Source organism: Lepidochelys kempii, chromosome 5 (assembly GCF_965140265.1).
Source record: "Lepidochelys kempii isolate rLepKem1 chromosome 5, rLepKem1.hap2, whole genome shotgun sequence".
Taxonomy (NCBI): Eukaryota; Metazoa; Chordata; order Testudines; family Cheloniidae; genus Lepidochelys; species Lepidochelys kempii.
Window position 1 is genome coordinate 15,495,406 of NC_133260.1, and position 24,043 is coordinate 15,519,448.

Here is a 24,043-nt window from a genome sequence, read left to right on the forward strand (position 1 = left end):
TTCCTAATCCTCAAACTACAGAGGATTCACTGAAAGGAAGAAAAGACAACTTGTGAATCTAAAAGAGAGAGCGAGACACGAAGACCAATTTTCACCTATCACCATGATCTTTAAATTGCCTTTAATAAGCTTCTGCAATAAAAAAGGGAGCCTGGATTGTGGCCTGCTTGTCTGCAAAGGAGACAGCTCTATCTATGAGCTGTGGTTTCCACCTCAGTCCCAGGCTTATTAGCTTAATTTATCTTCTCTCTCAGGCTGAAAGAGAAATAACCAGTTCTTGATTTCAGCACCTGCCCTTTATCTCTCTGTTTATGCAGGAGTCTTCTAAAAGGCTAATTACTCAGCTTGGACTTTCCCTGACTTACACAGTGTATGGCTAAAAGCACATGATTTAAAGTCATGTTAATTACACTAGGTTTATCTTGAAGAGCAGTGAGGTTGCTTCTTGTAAGGATACTAAGACACAGAGCCTCCAGTTCTTGGCATGTATTTGCCAAATTGATTCAGGGGATGATTTTTCACATATTTACCTAAAAAAGGTCAATTTAATTAGCAATCTGACATTTGCATTTGAGTTACAGGTATGTGTTCCTGTCAGTCACATGCCACTTCCCAGTGTGAAAGTGACGAGGAGTGGCATGGAGTACAGTGAAATGCATAAGCACCACTGTGCAGATCAGGGTCATGGCTGCAAGTGCTTTTTTTTTGGTTTACATTTTTTCGTACTTCAACAATGGCTCCAACAATATGCTCAAAATCTAAGTAAATCTAATTAATCTGAAGTTATTTCTTCCACTAAGCCCACAATAACCGAGTCAAGAATGGAGCTACCAGGATGCGTGTCTGCCTTGAGTCAGTGAGGGAAAGGACGGCTTCAGTCCTCACCCTTCCACCCCAGGGCCTGTTTACTGTTCATCAACCTCACTCAACATCAGGGATTACTGATGTTTGAGCACTCAAGACGAAACTCCCTGTGGACGGAGCTAACCATGGCATGCAGTGCCATACCCAGAGAGTCATTCACGGTATTATAGGATTAAGGCACTCTCCTTTGTCTGGTAGTTGAAGCTCTGAGGTTCTTTTTATGGCGCAGTGCTGCTGCAGAAAAAGAGGGTAGATGCTGAAGCTGCCCTTCAGGCATCTACTCTAGCCTTGGGCTAGGAGTTTCCCAGGTGAAAAAGTCAGGGGCTACAACAGGAAGAGCTATGAGGCGCCATGGACAGAGAGAGAGAGAGAGACAGAGGCACAAAACAGCTTCTTTTGAGGGACAGGGCTGAGGGGCCTGCCCTGAGGTTTCTGCAAGAGACAGTTGCTTGGACTACTGTTTGTTACCACCCACTTGAGAAAATGGGGCTTGTGTACATTTTATAAACAAACACACAGACACACTAAGGAAAACCTTGACTCTGAATCACTGATATCTGCTCCAGACAAAAAACTGACCTGCTCTGATCTGACCTTTGGTCAGCAATGGGGCAACAATACTAAAGTCAGTATTTGGGAGCAAGTGTTGTCTAGTGATCAGAGTAGCAGACTGGCAGTCAGAATGCCTGGCCTCTCTTCCGGCCCTGTCTCTAACTTGGGTGGCTTTTGGAAAAAGGTAATGAATAAACCTCAGATCTTTGTGTACTTCAATTCACTATCTAACAATGAATTTATGTCAAGCAACACTATTAATCTTTTGATTACCTGGAGCTTTATTTATTCATACAAGAATGCTTTTTCTCAAACAATTCCATACATGGAATGGAAATGACTCAAGATGTAGTGTTCATTTTCAGACAGTCTCTGTGGTACCAGAGGAAGTGGAACAAGGAAGATGAAGGAAACTGTAATAAAAACATGTGCTTACATAGACTAATTACATGCACAGCTAGATGGTTCCTGGGATTTTTTTTTTAAATAAGATACAAATCAATAAAATATCAGCAGTCACAACTGGTCATTCATCCTCTGCCATACACTATTATCAGTCGATAGTTTCCTGAAAGTACCACACTAGAAGCGGATCTGGAGGAGGAATCTGATGAAGGACAAAGTAGTGGCTTTATAGACTAGACAGGGGAAGGAGTACAATGCGTAAGGGACAGCATGGAAGAGAGTGCAAAGGTGGTGGTGTAAGATGTAGATGAATGGGTGCTGGAAGGTGGCATTGTCAGCGGAACAGCAGTAGAGAGAAACAATGCAGTAATACAAGATTGGATATTGAGGGAGGGTTGGGCTGTGAAGAGCCTTAAATATAAGGATTACAAAGCATCTATTTGATGTAGTGGAGAAGGGGGAGTGTTTCAAATACAGGAGTTACATCTACCTATCTAGGTACTTATATGGCCCTCATTTCTGTAGTATCACACAATCATTAGTGGATTTTACCCTCATAACACTCCCCTGAGAGGTAGGAAAGTGCTATAATCCCTATTATACAGATGGGGAACTGAAGCTCTGGGTAGATTAAGTGGCTCGCCCAGGATGCTTGTGGCTGAGCAACATTAGGATTACCCAGGCCGTAGGCTTGTTACCACTAGACCATTTTGTTCCTACCCCCAAACCATGGGTCAGGAAAATGATCTTAGCCGTGTTTTGAATGGACTTGAAGGGAGCAATGTGGGTGTCTGGAAGGCCAGAGAGGATGACGACGCAGTAGTAAAAATGGGAAATGAGGAGGGCCTGGTTGAGAATGTTTAGTGTGGTCAAAGAGAAAAGACTCCATCTCTGAGACATTATGAGAAAGCCCCACCTTGGACGTGTTCTAATTTCTCCAAATCGTAGGCACCAAAATTCACTAGCAAATCAAGAAAATACATTTCACACACACACACACAAAATCCAAACATAAGCTTACAGTCCAAACTAATGAGGTATTTTAAATTAAAACACAAGCATATTACAATCCATAATGCAGTACTGTATGACCTGACCTCAAAAGAAAAAAGACATTTTGACATAATTAATTGGAACATTACATTTGAATTGACTAAGTCTTTGACACCACTTACTCTTAGTCTGTCTTTGGGCAATGCAACAGCTCCTTGTTTGATAATTTCCAGAACTCTCTCCACTGACAGCTGGGCTCCAGCTTGCTCTAACCGTGAGCTGAAAAAGCTGATTACCTGTAATAGAAAGTGATAACATATAAACAAGTGCAAGAAAGAGATAATTTTACCAGTTTACAAATGAAACAATCATTTTCTCTCCCTCTCTTGATCAGAATATCTTTAAACTGTTCTTTTCAAAGCACTCGTAATTACTTACGCCACAATCAAGAAATTTGTTGATTTATGGCAAGTTAATAAAAATTATCAGCATTCTTCAATGGTCAATGTTGGTGGATGATTAATTTAATACAGTTTATTTAGCAATGCAATTCAGTTAATAGATTTACAATTTTTAGTGCCAGCATCAACAGATCTGTTGACATTCTGTTCATATATATTATGTTGCTAATGTGCACACGTAGAAAGTTTCCTAAACAACAGAAATCTGTGCAATACCTGATTTATTTCTTCCACTGTTATATATATACAAGAAAACTTCTGGGTAAAATGTGACTGAAACAGGCTTATAACGAGTCAGTTTCTATTGAAACAAATTCATGGACTACCTAAGGCTTCACAGTGGATGTCACATTGCAAAAACAATTTCAAAACTAGACTGGAGAAAGGATTAGCAAAAGCACTGTTGGGAACAATCTTGCTTTGGCAGTCTAACCTCTAGCATAATACAGACCATAAAATGTTATCCAATTATTCCTGCCTCAGGACCAATAACTTGTGGTTGAAGCAAAGCATCAATTTTAGAAAATGGGATAGATTAATGTTTCCATCACAGTTGGACTCAAGTATTCAGAGATGCCAACTCTCACATTCAAAGTAGTATCTTGGTGCTAACTTGAGATTTTGCTGCTCTTGGAAAACTGGGAAATGAGCACTCTTCCCAGACCCATACACTGAGAACAATCACTGAACAAACTACTGCCCTGGCTCTCTGCCTCTCCAGCTATAAGCTGGCTGAGCCCCAAGGAGTGGGTGATTACTGGGGTTAAAGAAAAATAGAATAAACCCATCAACGTAACTAAACCAGAGGCAGAGTGAGCAGAGAAACGAGGCACCCAGGGAGCACAGGGTTTGGGACTCAGTGTTAATAAAGGTGGAGTGTGGAGGGAAGAGATCCAAAACCCACACAAATCACAGACCATAGACAGGTGGCTGGCAGTATCGCCAATCCCAAGTGTCCAAATATCATGAGTCAGGTCCCTCCAAATCAGGAAATTTTTTTTAGTTTCATGTGTGCACCTCTACATTTTGAGCCTTTAGGGTCCAACTTTTCAAGCTTTTCTCCACAACCACGATGGCCAGAAATGTACTTTTGTTTTCAAAAATGGAAACTGAGATTTGCATGTAATCACATGACTCCCAAGGACTGGGGATTTAAAAAAATCATGAAATAGGGTGCTAAAACTGCGAGAGTTGGCAACACTAGAGTGGAACTTCAGAGGTACCCAAATCACAGTGATTAAAACTAAGCATACATCCAGGTTCCCCACATGTCTACCCTGTTTGTCCCTTCCTATTGCTGCTCCCCCAAAGTTCTGAACTCCTCATGCACCCCACGGGCCATATTTTATTCTCCCTTCTCTGGTCCAGCTTGCCCTGTCAGTCAGGGGTTCAGCCCCATCATTCACCTTCAGGTTCCAGTAGAAGCAGGTGGTCCGGCCCCAGTTCCTGATTTGGAACAACACTGAACAATAATTCAGTCATCCTACATTTCTCTAGCTCCTTTCATCCCCAAAGAACCTAAAGCACTTGACATTAGTTCATCTGGAAGATGGTGGCAACCATGAAGCACAGTACAGTGTACAAGAGGGAAGAGAGGAGAAATTCTGACCAAGGACACAAGATCCTGCCTGCAGTTCTACGAAAAAGGGGGACAATTCAGAACCCAATTCCCAGAGCACAACTGCATGTACTTACTGGGCCTACAGAAATACCACAAGTCTGCATGCACAAGTGAGTAGTTGGATGTCTAATTGACTATCTCCATATGCAAATACCCAAATCAGTGTACATATTCCATATGCAAATACGTCTGTGTACATGTTCCTGTAATGTGGGGATGCAGTCTAGATGGGTGAAACTGTGTGCGTCATTTTAGAAAAGCAGTAATTCCACATTATGCATCTGAAGCTTTACAACTCTAGCACACTGAAGTAACCTTTGTTAATCATCTCCAAGTTTTTTAAAAAAAGCATACTGTATTATAAAATCTCAGCGGAGCTGCCTTTGTTCTGTTGAGTGAGACACACAGCTGGAGCCAGGAACCATTAACCTAATTATGCCTCACAACTGGGCTGCTGTTAGTAAAACAAAGACAGCTGATGGCTTGATTACTTTGGGATTCAAATTAGGCACTCCTTTACCCTGAGCCTGCAAACTCTGCTACCTTTCAGAACAGGTAGATTTGCCAGGCTGCAGAGCAATCTTCTCTGGAAATTGCAAAGTACAAAACAAATTAAATACAAAAATATTATATTACAATCACTGCAGGGATCCTTTTCACAAGAGAATTTAAGCAACGGTTTAAAGGGAAATAATACAGTTAAAAAAGTGGTTTGGATATGTCATTATAAAGTTACAAAAAAGAAAAGGAGTACTTGTGGCACCTTAGAGACTAACCAATTTATTTGAGCATGAGCTTTCGTGAGCTACAGCTCACTTCATCGGATGCATACCGTGGATACTGCAGCAGACTTTATATACACACAGAGATCATGAGACAATACCTCCTCCCACCCCACTGTCCTGCTGGTAATAGCTTATCTAAAGTGATCATCAAGCTGGGCCATTTCCAGCACAAATCCAGGTTTTCTCACCCTCCACCCCCCCCCACACAAACTCACTCTCCTGCTGGTAATAGCCCATCCAAAGTGACCACTCTCTTTAAAATGTGTATGATAATCAAGGTGGGCCATTTCCTGCACAAATCCAGGTTCTCTCACCCCGTCACCCCCCTCCAAAAACCACACACACAAACTCACTATCCTGCTGGTAATAGCCCATCCAAAGTGACCACTCTCCCTACAATGTGCATAATAATCAAGGTGGGCCATTTCCAGCACAAATCCAGGTTTTCTCACCCCCCCACCCCCATACACACACAAACTCACTCTCCTGTTGCTGGCAATAGCTCATCCAAACTGACCACATCATGCACATTGTGTAGAGAGTTGTCACTTTGGATGGGCTATTACCAGCAGGAGAGTGAGTTTGTGTGTGTGGGGGGGTGGAGAGTGAGAAAACCTGTATTTGTGCTGGAAATGGCCCAACTTGATGATCACTTTAGATAAGCTATTACCAGCAGGACAGTGGGGTGGGAGGAGGTATTGTTTCATGATCTCTGTGTATATAATGTCTTCTGCAGTTTCCACGGTATGCATCCGATGAAATGAGCTGTAGCTCATGAAAGCTCATGCTCAAATAAATTGGTTAGTCTCTAAGGTGCCACAAGTACTCCTTTTCTTTTTGGGAATACAGACTAACATGGCTGTTACTCTGAAACCTATAAAGTTACAAAATCTTTTAACTTTTAGTCAGTCCCATCAAACCAACAGACACATCTTTTACACCACACATAAATATCTTGTCCTTAAGCAATGTGTTACGCAAAGGACATAAAATTATTATGTTTGAAATGTTCTGTCAAGCAAATAATGCTAACAGCTCACTGGCTAAGATGGGCGTTTAATTAAATAATGGGAAATACCCAAAAATACTGGGAGCATGTGAACACTTGATAAAGTGGATCTATATTTATTTATTTAATCTTGATATGTCTAGCCTAAATACAATACAATGTTTTAATATGTGTATTTGTGGCTTCACTGAACAAAAAAGTTACCTCATGTATCTAACCAAGCTATATAAGATCGCTCCACACAAAACGATTTCTGTTGAAGGAATTGTGGGCAATCCTGGTATTGTGTGCACCATTTTGTGTAAAACAATGAGGAAAAGATACCAATATATGTGTAAGTAATCTTGTATTTCATATAGAGGTAAGTGGGAGGAAGAGCTGCTGCTTTGGTCAATTTTTACTTTTATCTCCAATATTGTGTTTTCAATGTATGTCAAAGCACACAGAGCTTTGGATGGGTATTCTTTGGTGTGGAGTTTAAGACTGAAATCTAAATAAATAGATATATTAAGATAAAAATATACAATTGTTTAAGTGTTAGGACCTTATAGTTATCGATTAGATGGCATAGTTGAGTAATTCCATTTTTAACCCAAATATTAAAATCTCCCAAGTGAACCACTGGGTTTACAAAAAAAGAGATGCACTATATATGGCATAAAGAAAAGGAGTACTTGTGGCACCTTAGAGACTAACCAATTTATTTGAGCATGAGCTTTCGTGAGCTACAGCTCACTTCATCGGATGCATACTGTAGAAACTGCAAAAAGAAAAGGAGTACTTGTGGCACCTTAAAGACTAACCAATTTATTTGAGCATGAGCTTTCGTGAGCTACAGCTGCAGAAGACATTATATACACAGAGACCATGAAACAATACCTCCTCCCACCCCACTCTCCTGCTGGTAATAGCTTATCTAAAGTGATCATCAAGTTGGGCCATTTCCAGCACAAATCCAGGTTTTCTCACCCTCCGCCCCCCACCACACACAAACTCACTCTCCTGCTGGTAATAGCCCATCCAAAGTGACCACTCTCTTTAAAATGTGTATGATAATCAAGGTGGGCCATTTCCAGCACAAATCCAGGTTTTCTCATCCCCCCACCCCCCTCCAAAGAGAGTGAGTTTGTGTGTGTGGTTTTTGGAGGGGGGTGGGGGAGTGAGAAAACCTGGATTTGTGCTGGAAATGGCCCACCTTGATTATCATACACATTTTAAAGAGAGTGGTCACTTTGGATGGGCTATTACCAGCAGGAGAGTGAGTTTGTGTGTGGTGGGGGGCGGAGGGTGAGAAAACCTGGATTTGTGCTGGAAATGGCCCAACTTGATGATCACTTTAGATAAGCTATTACCAGCAGGAGAGTGGGGCGGGAGGAGGTATTGTTTCATGGTCTCTGTGTATATAATGTCTTCTGCAGTTTCCACGGTATGCATCCGATGAAATGAGCTGTAGCTCACGAAAGCTCATGCTCAAATAAATTGGTTAGTCTCTAAGGTGCCACAAGTACTCCTTTTCTTTTTGCGAATACAGACTAACATGGCTGTTACTCTGAAACCTGTATATATGGCATAGTATACAAAGTATTTCAAGCCACATAGCTCAAGTCTGACTTTGATGGCAGCTTCTCAGAGAAATGAAGAGGTATATCATGTGTTGAGGTGAATGGTGAAAAAAACAACAACAGTGGTACGGTATTGTTCAATATTCAACCAGTATGGGCAAAGAAAACCATGGTACCTACAAAACAGCTTGGAGAGAAGAACACCACCTTTCTTCCTCCAAGCCACTTCTCTGCTGTAACACAAGGTAACTGATTTTATACATCTATTCTGCTGTAACACAAGGTAACTGATTTTATACAATTTATTAATCCAAACAAACGTGCAGATGTATTATGGTAAGATGTTGTGGGTGGTAGTTTAGACTGGTTTTTTGTTTGTTTTCAGAAAAAGAAGGAAAAATCAGATACAAATAATTCATTACAGACAGAAAATCATTTTTAGAATTAGGAGTTATTCAATAAAAGCTAAGTACAATAAAAGCCGTTTTATCCAGCACTTCACCAATCGGAAAGCTCTATAAATCATCATTTCTGATCTTCATTGAAATTCCGGTTCATAGTCTGGTTGGCGTGGGGCCGGCAGAGGGTTGGGGCGCAGGAGGCGGTGTGGAGCGTGGGCTCTGGGAGGCAGTGTGGGTGCAGGAGGGGGCTCAGGGCAGTGCGTTGGGGCACAGGAAGGGGTGTGGGGTGCTGAATATGCTGGATAAAACAGCTTTTACTGTATTTTCCAGTGGTCAAGATGCTTAACTAGATCCCACTCCTAAATAACTATATTTAAATAAATCCCAATAATTAACTGAAACCTCAACTCAACCTCTTGCTTACTTAAAAGAAGGCTTGTGAAATTGAAAGTGCTTCAGTTTTATCATAGTTATTTTAAAACCTGAGGGTAAACACACATTTTTTCTACCTTTTGCAAGGAGGGTTTGAGGCCAAAAGAAGAATAGTTTCCATGTATTGAGGACTTTTATATTCCATAGTATCCATTTTGATATCTTGGAAGTGATTGTTCTCTCTAATCATTTGAGCAACTGGTCTGATGGAAACAGTAAGTAACTTCAAAGATGAAAATGGGCAACCCAGGCTAGTCCCTCTGAATTATTTAAAGCCCTACAAATTTAAATATACAAGAATCCTGTCTACAGAAAGAAGATGACCCATGGTAAAAAGTTGTTCCTCCACCCTGGCCCAACCTTTAAAAGGGATTGAATAGAATCATAGAATCATAGAATATCAGGGTTGGAAGGGACCCCTGAAGGTCATCTAGTCCAATCCCCTGCTTGAAGCAGGACCAATCCCCAACTAAATCATCCCAGCCAGGGCTTTGTCAAGCCTGACCTTAAAAACCTCTAAGGAAGGAGATTCTACCACCTCCGTAGGTAATGCATTCCAGTGTTTCACCACCCTCTTAGTGAAAAAGTTTTTCCTAATATCCAATCTAAACCTCCCCCACTGCAACTTGAGACCATTACTCCTCGTTCTGTCATCTGCTACCATTGAGAACAGTCTAGAGCCATCCTCTTTGGAACCCCCTTTCAGGTAGTTGAAAGCAGCTATCAAATCCCCCCTCATTCTTCTCTTCTGCAGGCTAAACAATCCCAGCTCCCTCAGCTTCTCCTCATAAGTCATGTGTTCCAGACCCCTAATCATTTTTGTTGCCCTTCGCTGGACTCTCTCCAATTTATCCACATCCTTCTTGTAGTGTGGGGCCCAAAACTGGACACAGTACTCCAGATGAGGCCTCACCAATGTCGAATAGAGGGGAACGATCACGTCCCTCGATCTGCTCACTATGCCCCTACTTATACATCCCAAAATGCCATTGGCCTTCTTGGCAACAAGGGCACACTGCTGACTCATATCCAGCTTCTCGTCCACTGTCACCCCTAGGTCCTTTTCCGCAGAACTGCTGCCTAGCCATTCGGTCCCTAGTCTGTAGCGGTGCATTGGATTCTTCCATCCTAAGTGCAGGACCCTGCACTTATCCTTATTGAACCTCATCAGATTTCTTTTGGCCCAATCCTCCGATTTGTCTAGGTCCTTCTGTATCCTATCCCTCCCCTCCAGCGTATCTACCACTCCTCCCAGTTTAGTATCATCCGCAAATTTGCTGAGAGTGCAATCCACACCATCCTCCAGATCATTTATGAAGATATTGAACAAAACCGGCCCCAGGACCGACCCTTGGGGCACTCCACTTGATACCGGCTGCCAACTAGACATGGAGCCATTGATCACTACCCGTTGAGCCCGACAATTTAGCCAGCTTTCTACCCACCTTATGGTGCATTCATCCAGCCCATACTTCCTTAACTTGCTGACAAGAATACTATGGGAGACCATGTCAAAAGCTTTGCTAAAGTCAAGAAACAATACATCCACTGCTTTCCCTTCATCCACAGAACCAGTAATCTCATCATAAAAGGCGATTAGATTAGTCAGGCATGACCTTCCCTTGGTGAATCCATGCTGGCTGTTCCTGATCACTTTCCTCTCATGCAAGTGCTTCAGGATTGATTCTTTGAGGACCTGCTCCATGATTTTTCCAGGGACTGAGGTGAGGCTGACTGGCCTGTAGTTCCCTGGATCCTCCTTCTTCCCTTTTTTAAAGATTGGCACTACATTAGCCTTTTTCCAGTCATCCGGGACTTCCCCCGTTCGCCACGAGTTTTCAAAGATAATGGCCAATGGCTCTGCAATCACAGCCGCCAATTCCTTCAGCACTCTCGGATGCAACTCGTCCGGCCCCATGGACTTGTGCACGTCCAGCTTTTCTAAATAGTCCCTAACCACCTCTATCTCCACAGAGGGCTGGCCATCTCTTCCCCATTTTGTGATGCCCAGCGCATCAGTCTGGGAGCTGACCTTGTTAGTGAAGACAGAGGCAAAAAAAGCATTGAGTACATTAGCTTTTTCCACATCCTCTGTCACTAGGTTGCCTCCCTCATTCAGTAAGGGGCCCACATTTTCCTTGGCTTTCTTCTTGTTGCCAGCATACCTGAAGAAACCCTTCTTGTTACTCTTGACATCTCTTGCTAGCTGCAGCTCCAGGTGCGATTTGGCCCTCCTGATATCATTCCTACATGCCCAAGCAATATTTTTATACTCTTCCCTGGTCATATGTCCAACCTTCCACTTCTTGTAAGCTTCTTTTTTATGTTTAAGATCCGCTAGAATTTCACCATTAAGCCAAGCTGGTCGCCTGCCATATTTACTATTCTTTCGACTCATCGAAATAATCTTTCTATTCTTTCGACTCATCGAATAATCTTTGGTGATCAGTGTAGTCAGGGCCAAACGGCTTCCCTCCCCTATTACAGAAAGCACTTTTCTGTAATGGGTATTCAAAGCAGTTTGGCCTGGTTGACAATAGTGCCTAAACAATTTTTGTCCCACTTTGTCAATTTCCCAGTAGAGATGCACCTTTAGTTCCTCTTTTCATATCACACAACTAGATTGCAAGGATAATTTATGATAAAGGTGTTTTGGTGTTTTTTAAGAAATGGCAGAGAATCCAAAATGTCTATCATTTTGCCTGTCTGCTGAAGCCATTTGACATTTTGAAATAAAGAAATATTTATAAAATGCGTATTAAAAACCAAAGCTTCTAAAAACATATCCACTCATCTGCATTTCCTCAGCTTGGATTCTATTTCAGGTTAAGCTGAAGTGCTGCAGAGCCTGTGAGCCTTTGCAGTGCAGACCCACTGTCTGTCTAACTAGCAATCTCACAACTCAACTTTCTTTCAGAGATAAAAACAACAGCAGGATTCATTGCTGCCATCTCAGCCCACAATTTTCAAGGTTAACTCTGTGAAAGAGGAAAATAGCCTGCAATAAATACAAAAATCTTGACTTTTTTAAAATGGTGAAAACAGAAAGGCACTTTTATATTCCGAGGTTTGATATTTTAGATTTGCAGCATGGGTCATCACACACTGAGTAACATGCCAAACCCTCAAGCAAATCAAAAGAAGAAGGGGACAAAACAAACATCTCATGAGAACAGACAGTAAGGATCAGCACCTCACCTAAGCAGATCCCTTAGGAAGACATAGATCAATACATAAAAGTAACACATGGCTAGAGTATGGTGACTGCTGTTGGCCCCTACTGGCCTGCAGCACAGGTGAAACAGACCCTCTGTCTCTTTAGCCCTAACAACAGTGGCCTCAGGCATCAGCAATGAGAACTGTGCAAAAGGTTCAACATCAAACCCAAAGTAACAGTAAACACACCTGGCGGGACCTTAAAGCTCAGAGTAGGTTCACTAAATAATCTGAGAACCTTCTGTGGAACTCTGGGACCATTTTCAAGTGACCCTTTCACGGAAAATTATTAAATATTGTAAGAATGCTACAGTACTGGGTAAGTTTTACAAATCAAAACCAGGCAAATTATCATGAAAAATCTTTCATTGGGAATATTTCAACAGACTCTTGTAATCAGCAAGGCTGCAATTTTTCCAGCATACATTTTCAGAAAGTGGAAATGTAGTAAAAAAAACCTAACTGAACAAAAGAAACCCCACAAGCCATTAACAGTGTTTGGTACCAAAAATAACCTTTGCATTCCATTTTTAATGCAAAAGAGTGCTCATGCGCAGTATAAGTTCTGTAATAACAGGCCCAAAAATAAAAGCTGCCATATTAGAGCCAAGCCAAATCTCCTAATTTAGAAGTCTCTAACTGGGAAGGGAGATGGGAGCCATGAGACACACCGCGGAATTAAAGTTCTCACTAGAAAACACTGGGCTGATCATCTTCATCATCACACTGATGCTGCTGAGCTCCTGCTCTCTATCAGCCTACCTATCAAACAAGGATTTTAGCAGCTCCTAATGTAGTTTGTTCAACTACTTATCACATCCATCCAACTCTCACAGCAGTCGTGAAAGTAATGAAGTCAATGACTCTCCATGACATTCCTGGCACAGGTCCAGCCCTAGCAATTACCTGTTAGGAGCCTCTATCAAACTCCAGGGACATATGAGGCTGTTTACCAAATTAGGGATCATTTGTGGAATAAAGACAGGTACACAGTCTGCAATGCGGGGTTTCAGTAGTAAGTCGGAATAGAAATCATACCATTCCTCTGTGCTAGATGAGCCAGAGCAAGAATATCCCATTTAGCTCAACAAGATACACAATATCCCAGGAAGATGACTTTCTAAATTTAAAAGTAAATTAATAGTAAATGGAAGGTATTTTGATTTCAGTCTATTGTTTACAGTATGCCCATATGTTCCCAGTCATAAGTGTGCCCATATGTTCCCAGTCATACTGTGATGGTGACTACTAATTTGTTTATAAAAGATACAGAGAAGGGAAATATAATTAATGTCAAGTTTACATTGGAAAGTGCTTTTTACTCTGGTTACCCTTAAACACCTACCATAAATATAGAGGTTACATCGGTATCTGCAACATTACCTCTAGGGAATAACTTGAATACTTCAAATACTGAGACAAAGTTATTAGTTATCTAAGGCAGCTGAGCAAGTTTTTAACAGTGACCACTGTATGAAAAACTCTACAGATTTTTCACACTGGATAAACCATCAGCTACCTTCTGCACTGAACGCTTTCATGCTGCTTACAGTTTAAGTGGGAAAAATCCTATGTCCAGTGTGAAGGGAGAATGATTCCACTCTGTAAGCAGGATTTTGCTGGTGACTCCTGATCCTGCCAGCTGTGCGAGGAGTAGCGGTACTGCACGAATGGGGTCTGCATAAGTGATGAGCGCAGCACCCCTGCTAGCAGGAGTCCCCAGTGGCACCTGGTGTGGAGAGCTACACACCTTTGCCATGTGGTAGGGGTCAGATAAGGGTGAAGATGGGTGGAGTCGGCATGTGGCATCACAATCTCTGCAGAGTCAGACAAGTGAGTTAGAAGGCATGAGGAAGATGCCGTCCCACTGCCAAATATCCCTACAGCTGGAAGCTTAGGGGCCATCATGTAGCCAGGGACTGGGCAGCTGCACCCGAAACACAAAGAGAATGTTTAGTGTGGTCAAAGAGAAAAGGACTGGGCAGCTGCTGGAGAAGAGGCATGTCTGAAGGCTGGCCAGCCTTGGCTGACCACTGCCGGTCAGAGAGAGACTCCAGATGGAATCCCCCTTTGCAGTGTTGTGAAGCCATTAAATCATCCTTGGCACCAACTTTCCATGGGGGGGGGGGGGCTGTTTCCTGCTGCATGGGCGAATCCCTGCACAAAGATGGGCTTTAGATTGTGTGCCACTCCATAGGGTGGTCAGCATCCTCCCACAGGACTCCATGCACTCTGCAGCACCCTGAGAACCATATAATGGCAGGATCAAGTCCACAGAGCAGAGAAGGGAAATGTAGTGGCAAGAGCACAGTTCTGGGAGTCAGGGACACTTGGGCTCTATTCAGATGCTTACGCCTTCTGTCGTCTTAACCTCATTGCCTCAGTGTTTCCATCTGTAAAGTGGGGGTAACACTCCTTACTACTCTCTTGAGAGTGTTGGGAGGACTTGTCCATATGGTTTCGCAACTACAGTCTAAAAAAGACTGATTCTTTTCTCCAGGGAAGGGCGACTGTGCAGGCACTACTTCTGGACTGGGGGTGAGGAGAGGAGTCTGTTGAGTCCAATCATTTATTCAGATGGGAAAGCTGACAGCTCTCACCATCTGCTAGCTGGTGACAGGTACATTTTAAAAATAAAATTTCTGACATCTTTGCTTTCCTAACAAAGAAGTTATTTAAAACTTCAAGACACTCCCTTGGAAGGCTTTAAATAGTTAGAAGGCTTCAGAACCTGCCTGGCATTATCCTATATCCTAACATTAAAGGGTTTTGTTTAAATGGTTACATTAGTAAATCCACATTTAACTGTTACATGGGGAAGAACGCCTCTGTCTTCCACAGAAGGCGTAGCCTAGCGGGCATGGGTTGTCAGGCAGCAATGCCAGGGCTCTATTCCTGGCTCTGCCTCTGACTCGCGTGGTCACAGACAAGTCAAACCTCTTGATAAAATAAGTACAGAGGCTACCCACCTCACTGGGGAACTGTGAAGGTTAGTTAGTTATTCAGTTAGTCTAGATGGAACATTGTTCCCATTCCCACACCCTGTAAATGAAGTACTATAGGTCACCTCTTCTCGCCAATCCGGCATCATTACATCCTTTGAACACTGTAGCTGCAAAAGACCCTGGGGCATTTTGAGGTCTGAACTCTACCCCTCAAAAATCTTTGGCAAAATGAAAACAGTGGGTGGAGGAGAAAGAACAGCAATTGAGCCACTTCAGAGAAGAATGAAAATGGCTTTGCTTATGGATCTTTAGAAGTGTGTCAAACTCCTGTGGTATTTTAAAGTAAAAGTAACCCAATACACGACTCACAAACAGGCTTTTAGTAACATCACATGAAAAATTAGGTAACCACTGCAACAAGAAATTCAACATGCTGTAGAGCTTAAAGCTCCAGCAGCTTGAATCCATTGCTCTTAGTAGGACAAAATTACAGTAAATTCCTGATAATTAGGAGTCTGATCTTGGAAACCATGCTGTGCATGTAGAATGCCTATTGAAGTCAAAGGGAGCTCCTGGAATTACTATGGGTATTCAAATGCTGTATTTGTAATGTCTCATATAACAAGAGCTTCTTTAACAATTTTAGTGCATCTCTTCTCATTAGTGACCTCAAATGTCAAAGGAGCAACTAATAAGGACTACATGGCATGGATATCAGCATTGCACAATTAAGAGAGAAGTGGGAGAAGGAAAATATTTTGGTACACAGCAATCTGTAATTATAAAGCAGGTTAATTAAAACTGAAGGGAAAAATGAAAACAAGTTTTGTTTTATACTCAAACACTCGTGGTTTTCATTTCATTTACTTTTCCACAGAAAGATAACAATTATGCTCAGGTTTAGATACGGTGCAGTTGTGGAAAAAAAGCACTTAACCGTAGCTAAAGCTTCAGCGGGTCATGTGTGTTCCCCACTGTATGCAGCAGATACAATGACACAAAAGTGGAACGCTGCAGGTCCAGGGAAAAGATTGGATAGGGAAGGCGGCATACCAGCTGCTCCCTATACCACTGGCTCTGGCCTCATTTTTATAAATGCCAAGTGCTCCTGCAGAATATAAATATGTTGTTTGTTTGTTTTTTAAATCAACCAATCCTCTGTCCTCCCTTGCTATGATCAGGGCCAGAATGAATCTGTACCATTTGGCTAATCTATACCTACTCATTTGGTTACCCAAACTGAAAGAGGGCGATGGATTTGAAATGTGGTGAATTACCATCTAAATTTCTAAATAAGGCTGCTAATGCTAATTTGGCTCTTCTAGTAAAGAAGAAAACAAACCATTGGTGAGATTAAATTAAAATATCAGTAAATCACTGGAGTGTAACTAGCCAACAGTATGCCTGAACTATGGCCAGAAGAGATGGTAAAAAACTATTTGCATTTAATTACTGTATAAATACCAACTAATGGAGGCCAAAATACTGATCTACTGAACCTTAACATTTGTTATTTTCTAGTATCATCATCCAGGTCCTAAATATATAAATATTAAAGGCACCACTAAATTTCATACTAGAAAATACTTAACTACCAACCCCTTTTCCTACCAAATCCCCCATCACAGCAGCCTGCTATGTATGGAGCCACATACGAGGGTCTAACATGGCTTCCTACAGAGAAAGTGAAATTCATCCTTTCTAATAACCAGCACAGGTCCACTTGAAAGTGGCAGTAGGGGCTCTTTCACCCTACAGGGCAATTAGGGCTAAGAATTCCATTTTATGCTTTTCCTAAACTCCTACTCACCAGACTCTTCTGTAGTCAAAGCAGCACAAGTTCAGATAGGACATGCTGCCTGCCTACAGTTAGCTGAAGGAGAAACTCTCCTACACAATTTTTTCCTTCACTTCCATCACTGGAGTATTGACAGATATAAAGAGTAGCTGCCACTAGCCTCCCTTAGAAAACTGAAAGGCAACTACTTGGAGGGGGTTCCTTCCAGAAGAGGATTTGTTGCGGCTTGGGGAAATCCGCATTAGTGGGCTCTCCAGATCTCATGGCACAAGTCATGGTGTCTGCCAAGTAAGGATGGAATCCAGTACAGTTCATGGTGGAGTCCCTGAGACAGAAGGAAGGGAGAGGAGTTGAGAACAACCCAAGTTCCACCCCTCTTTTAGCTTCAATCATGATTTGGAAGCTCAATATTTCTAATAGAGTCTAAAAATATCTAGCAAAAGAAAGGGATATATAAATGTGAAAAAAATCACCACTTCTCTCAAAAGCATATTCAGCTAACAATGTGTTTAAGAGACTTGTTTTACTGCTTGCAACTGATTAATAAATATTACTTACCAGGTCTATATTTTGCATTATGTCCTGGAAGGAAGGGTGAGTTCGAAACTGTTCAAACAGATCCCGCTTGTAAAGCAATGCATACACCAAATTGGGGTTGTGATGGAGAGAATTTGTCAAGCAGGAATTGATAATCTCTAACATCATTCTGATCACTTCTTCAATCACATTCAGGTCTTGTGCCTTTAAGAAACAAACAAAAGGTTAGCATGTGCCCCTTTCCACTATATATTAGGCAGAAATGATAGTACTCAGGTATTATTACTAATGTAGCTATTAGCTGGCTGATCTCTCATCAATATGAACAAGTCTTGCATTCTTGCTTGTCTGGTAACATAGCTATGCTTTCTCCTTTAACATCCAAACTTTTACCTTAAAGGTCAATGGACTCTAGCTTCCACTTTGCAGAATGCTCCCGCCCCAAAGAATTTTAGCCACAGTCACTGCAGTGAGTTAAATTCACTGAAGTTATGTGATTTTAGTCAATTTCAACTCACAGCAGGTGCTGCAGGTAAATGCAGGTCAGTACTGGTGCACTGCATTTTATTTTCTGTTCAGCACTCATTGTGGAAAACAAAAAGGAGAAAGACAGAGAGCCAGAAAAAGTCAGCAAGAAGGAAAACAAAAGATGGCAGGGAAAAAGAGAAAGAAACAAAAAGTAGGAAGACAGTCTGGACCAAAACACATTCCTCCTCCAAACTTTTCTATTGCACATTATTTTGGCACTCTACGCTACTGAAGTTGGATCACTGATGGTCTGTGAAAAAGTAGCCTACTGGTAGTGCACTAGGCCACCATACTTTAGATCAATTGCATTTGACAACCAATCCAGATAATGACCACCCATAATCCAACCTTCCATTCTGAACTAGATCACAGAGAAGCTAGCAAAATTCCATCTCCAACACCACCTGACAATATCCTACACTCCTCTCACTGGGCCTTCACACCAGGATATGGCATAAAGACAGTCTTTGCATTGGAGAATAGTCCTCTCTTGGTTGTGGACAATGGGCAAATCTCCCAACTCATATTGTTCAACTTCTCAGCAGCATTTGACACTGTTGATAAAGATACTTTAGAGACCTAGTAAGGGAGAGCAAAAGCACCCCAAGATGGCTTCATTGTAAGGAGAGTGATCACTTTAGATAAGCTTTTACCAGCAGGAGAGTGGGGTGGGGGGAGAGAAAACCTTTTGTAGTGGTAAACACCCATTTTTTCATGCTTTGTGTGTATAAAAAGATCTTCTATACTTTCCACAGTATGCATCTGATGAAGTGAGCTACAGCTCACGAAAGCTTATGCTCATATAAATTGGTTAGTCTCTAAGGTGCCACAAGTACTCCTTTTCTTTTTAAGATGGCTTCAGTCTTTCCTATTAGCCTGAAAACTTGATTGAGAATATTAGCTCATGAGCCAAGCATTGGTTTTGCCTTCTACATTTCAGAAAAACCCATTAACTACCCAATAGCACTTCCCTATTTCATAATGGAACTCTGCTGAACTCTGTGTGGGGAGTGAAAATCATTCCAGTGCATTTTACTGGACTTTCAATCTGCAAATAGTGAAGTTTCTTTCCAGTATAAAGCAATACCACTTTTTAAAATCCCTTCAGATTGCAGCTATTATCACATATCAGTTAACACTGCCTCCTTTGCCAAGGCAGAGGAGGAGAAGAAAAGTTGCCACTATTCCACCTGGGGGAAGACAAGGGGAAAAAAGGAATTCAGGACTTTCACTTTGCTGCAGCTACTTCCTATCCACAGTGGAGAGAAGTTAGTCTCCCTGCAGCTTCTCCGTATTGGAAGTGAAGATATGTCTACCTCTTTTCCCCCACCTTCATCTCCTCCACAGCTTCAAGTTCCCTGTGCAACTATGTCCCTGCCCCCACTTTATTCTTCAGTGAAGTAAGCAATGTAGATCAGATAGACTCCAGTCTTTCATGTCCGTTTGTCTCCCATGTATACAAAGCAGGTCTAAATTATAAAGTCCTTATGAAATGCTTGTTGGAATAACATTGTACCGTGCACATGTTCTAATTCATTTTTAAACCTCAGCATGCCAGCTGTTTTGACTTTTTTATTCTAATGCAAGAGGTTTCTTTTGAAGGGGGGTTATGGTCCTTGTTCCAGTCCTGAGGATATCCCATTTTTTACTGCTTTGGTGTCACCCATCTTGAAGGTCCTTTGTACGGTGGCCAATAGAATCCTGGCAGAAAATCACTGCAGAGATGATCACTGTGGCTATTTAATCAGCCAAAGGGACCATAGTGTTTTGTGATAGAAAGCAGTCTCGGCGGTTAGGACAAGATGTGCTCTCTCTGTAATAGTCCCAATACCTGGCTTTGAGTAACTAAGTGCATTTTTAGAGAAAACATGGAATAATTACTTCAACTGAGTTATAGTGAAAAATTCAGACCTGGCTAAGCAAGGTGCATCTCCCGTGACATCAGCTGAGTTGTACCTGCTTAATTAGGTTTGAATTTGTCTCAATGTTTTTTGAATTATGGGAGGATAAATCGAATACTACGGTAGGATTTTCAAAAGCTCTCCTTGCTTGTTTAACTCTACTCCCACTGAAGTGGGGAGAAGAGGAAGGATAATCCAGCAATTAGGACACTAGTTTGAGACTTGGGAGACTAGAGTTCAATTCCCTGTCCCACCACGGACCCCCTGTTTGACCCTGGACAAGTCACTTAACCTCTCTGTGCCCAAGTTCCCATCTGCGAAATGGGGATAACAGCACTTCCTTACCCCATGGTGGTGTGAGAATAAATACATTAAAGACCTTGAGGCACTCTGATACTACAGTAATAGAGGCCACATAAATTCCTAAAGCAAACAGTTTAAAGCTGATAGTAAGACTCCAATTGTCTAAGACTTTAAGAAGGTTAAAATCACTAAATGGCTATTGCATGGTAACATTAAATCACTACCAACCTGGACTGAATTCGTTAGCAAAGAGGGGAAAAGCCTTGTATCCCATTACTAAACTGATGAACTATCAAGTATTCCAAAGCAGTCATTAAAAAGTCTTCCGGGGTAAGGATTTGGTTTGCTAAGCTTTGAGTCACTAGCAAATTTTATGACAGAGTTGTAACCCTCATGCCCTCTCCAAAACACCTGCACCCTTGGTTTCACGATGGACAGAAAGCAGATCTTACTATAGCAGATATATCCTGCTGCCTGAAACCTGGATACCCAATTCCCACAAGTAAATTTTTTTTAACCAAAAATGCTCACCTAAAACATGGGAAGTAAAGCTAATTTAAACAGAAAAATATTAGTATCTACCGGCATGATGTTTACTGAAAAACAAACCTGTTCACTGCTAAGCACACAGTCTGCATCAAACACCTAAAAGAACATGAAGTAACTCCTCAGTAATAAGGTCTCAGGTTACTTTAGCATTTAGTAGGTGGAATTTCCTTTCCCTCACTTTTTAATTCCAAGTATAATTAACAAATAGGGGGAACAGTGTTAGATGTCATATTTCAGATTTCTACCTGTAATTTTCTACATATATATTATGTAGAATGAGCTATATAAATGAATGTTAAAGAAAAGAATTGTTGATAATCCTATTATTCCACACATAGCATTTGCAAATTTGCTGCTATAATTTCTGATTAAAGCATTCTGAATACCTTTAAACCTTAAATTTCTACAAACAGGAAAAAAAAAAAAACCAAGTTGAAAGCCAAGGACAGCATTTGGATTGGAGAATGCAGACATGCTGTCAGAGCTGATAAAATATTGCACTTTTGTTGCTTTGCATCACTAGTATCAAGCTAAGGCACCTCTGCATCTAGATGTGGCGTCAGGAAAGATATAAACGAGGTTATAAAAACATTTCATAGTTAAAGAAAAAAGTTTTTATCACCCTGTGTAATAACTTACAGACCAGTTTCAACACAAGGGAAACACAGAATGTGTGTGTCTGAGATGATGGCTAGAAACAGCAAAATTTTAGGAGCTCTTTTCTTGAGTAGATTAGATGTTATCCATAAGAAAAAGAAAACAATTATGCTGATATTTTTGTGCCCACCAGTCTAGCTGTTATGTGGCAATGGTGAATCCAAACAAGATACTAGTTTGAACTAGTGAAGTTTCTACAGTGCCTAAAGGGCTGAGTGCAAATTCTGCATGTTCTTCGTAATTCAGTTTACCACCACATTTGCTGACTGTTAATTACTCATTAAGATACCAGTATCAAAAACATCTCAGATGCATAGGGCTCAACTAGATCAGGACCCTTATTTGTGCTGTCAAATGTGCTTGGTGATATCTTGGATTTATGTAAGGCTTTTCACACAAAAAGATCAGAAAATAAATTTGACTATTTTTAAATCTATGCAAATAGAAATCACTCAATCTACCAGTAAAATAGGATTTGAAACTCTAAGAGCATCACTTTGCAACTGCTTGTGACAGGAAATTGGGCACTGAAAGCAGGGCAAAGTTGGAACAACAGTTGCCATTAGCATTTGGCAACAGAGCGGTAACCTTACGTACCACAGGTTTTCCCTTCTACTCAGAATAGGAAATAACTTTGGTAACTTTGTTGGCAAATATTTACTTTTTAAATAGACCCCTGGCCTGGGGCACAATTCAGCTGGTGCTGTGCAAAGGTGGCCAAAAGATCAACTTTGGAGTCCCTTGATCCTGGTGCTGCTCTGTGCAGCCTGTTCCTTTTGTGTAGAGAGAGAGAAAGGAACAGGCAAACGAGATTCAGAAAGAGAAGAGAATGAAAACAGAGACAACTGATAGACACAGAAATGGGCGGATAACAAAATATATGAGCAAGCTAGATAATCACTGAGGAAAAAGATACAAATGAGAGTGCAAAGACTAAAAAACTGGTGGACAAACCTAGATGGTCTAGTCTCCATCCATTCTAAATCACTGATTTCCTTATTTCTTAATATAATCCATTTCATGAATAGCAGGACAACACTCCAGGCATTGCGTTTCAGATGATTCAGTGCAATCCTTGAGTGTTTAAAGCCATTTGGCCCATAAGTCTTGTTCCTTAAAACACCAGCTGCAGTATAATTGTTCAAAAGTGTACTGCTTAAAACGACATTAATACCTGCCTAAACATTCAAAACTGCGTATCCAAAGCTAGGCTCCTTAAAACCACGTTTAGACATCTAAACAAAAGTAGACTGCTTTTCAGTAAGTGGAAGATACAGATGCTCAATGCATTTGGAAATCTGCTCACGTTTAGTTAAGTGCCTAACTTTTGGCTTCTAAATTTTAATATTCTGGCCATAATATTTATTGATTGATCTTCTTTTTAATTTTATGTTAAACGCTTAAAAAAAATACCTTAACAAGTTCTATGGTGAGTGAGAGTGAACTCCCAACCTCTAAAGTTTTTGATTCCAAAGTCAATTTCCGAGGAAAAAGATGTCTCCCTTGCCAATCTAGACCTACCTTGTAGGTTTTTTATTCTTGCTTTTTCCCCACTTCAAACTACTATTAAAAATCTATCCAACAGGAACTGAGATAAACTACCGGTACTTTGTTTCTTGGTTCCTTTCCTATGATGCTAATTTAACTTTAGATGGAAAATTTTAGTCACATAAGATCAGAATTTTGGTCATTTATGAGAGTTCATTCCCTTATCCAAAGAGAAACTAATTGATTAATCCATCTCACAGGCTGAAATAAAGCTTGTGCTAAGCTTAGCATTCTGCTAAGCTCCAGAATGTGTGAGAGGGGTGTTCTTTTAAAGAATACTAGATTTCTAGACAAAACCATTCTCAGTTCATTTTCAGCCTATACCAATTTGCCAACTACATTTTTACTTCAGTTAGCCTTCAGCAGCCACTCAGGGCTTGTCTTCAGTGCTGAGCTAACTTGGGCTCTTACTCAGGTGTTGCCCTTAACCCAGTTCCCATCCACACAAAAAACCCTCTTGCTCAAATGTGGTGGTGCTTCCAGCCCAGAGTAGCTAGCTCGTCCTGAGATACAGGCTAAAGAGAAGGTTACTCATCCTGTGTAGTAACTGAGGTTCCTCAAGATGCGTGTCCCTATGGTTGCTCCACACTTTAGAGGTATCTGTGACCCTGAGCCTAGGATCAGAGATTTTTAGTAGCAGTGCCTGTTTGAGCCGCACATGTGCTTTCCCCATCTCACACCTCTCAGTTCCCACATCTCACATCTCAGTTGTGTGGAGTGTGTTCAAGTTCTTGGTGGGGGTTGCAAGTCATGTTGATGATAACGAAGGCTAATGTATTCGGAAATTGATTTAGAAAGTCTTTATTTAGATATGGCTGATCCCTTAGATCGCTCCGCAATTGAAAGGAATAGCCTTGGTAATTTCCTGAAGGGTTTGGTCCTTTTGAGATAGATGGCTCATACCTTTCTAACATCTAGTGTGTGGAACTTTGCTTCCCTTTTATTCGCATGCGGTTTGGCGAAGAACAATGGAAGA

At 41.3% G+C, this 24,043-nt stretch overlaps 1 protein-coding gene across 5 annotated transcripts in view; it reads right to left on the minus strand.

Annotated features, from left to right (window-relative positions):
* DYM (dymeclin) overlaps window positions 1-24,043 on the minus strand; it is a 389,955-nt gene that overhangs the window by 39,095 nt on the left and 326,817 nt on the right. For all 5 annotated transcript variants that reach the window (XM_073343511.1, XM_073343514.1, XM_073343512.1 and 2 more), the window contains 2 exons: window positions 17,603-17,785; window positions 2,997-3,110 (listed from right to left, as the gene is read on the minus strand). In XM_073343511.1, coding sequence (XP_073199612.1) covers window positions 2,997-3,110; window positions 17,603-17,785 — 297 coding nt within the window. The remainder of the gene's footprint in view (window positions 1-2,996; window positions 3,111-17,602; window positions 17,786-24,043) is intronic.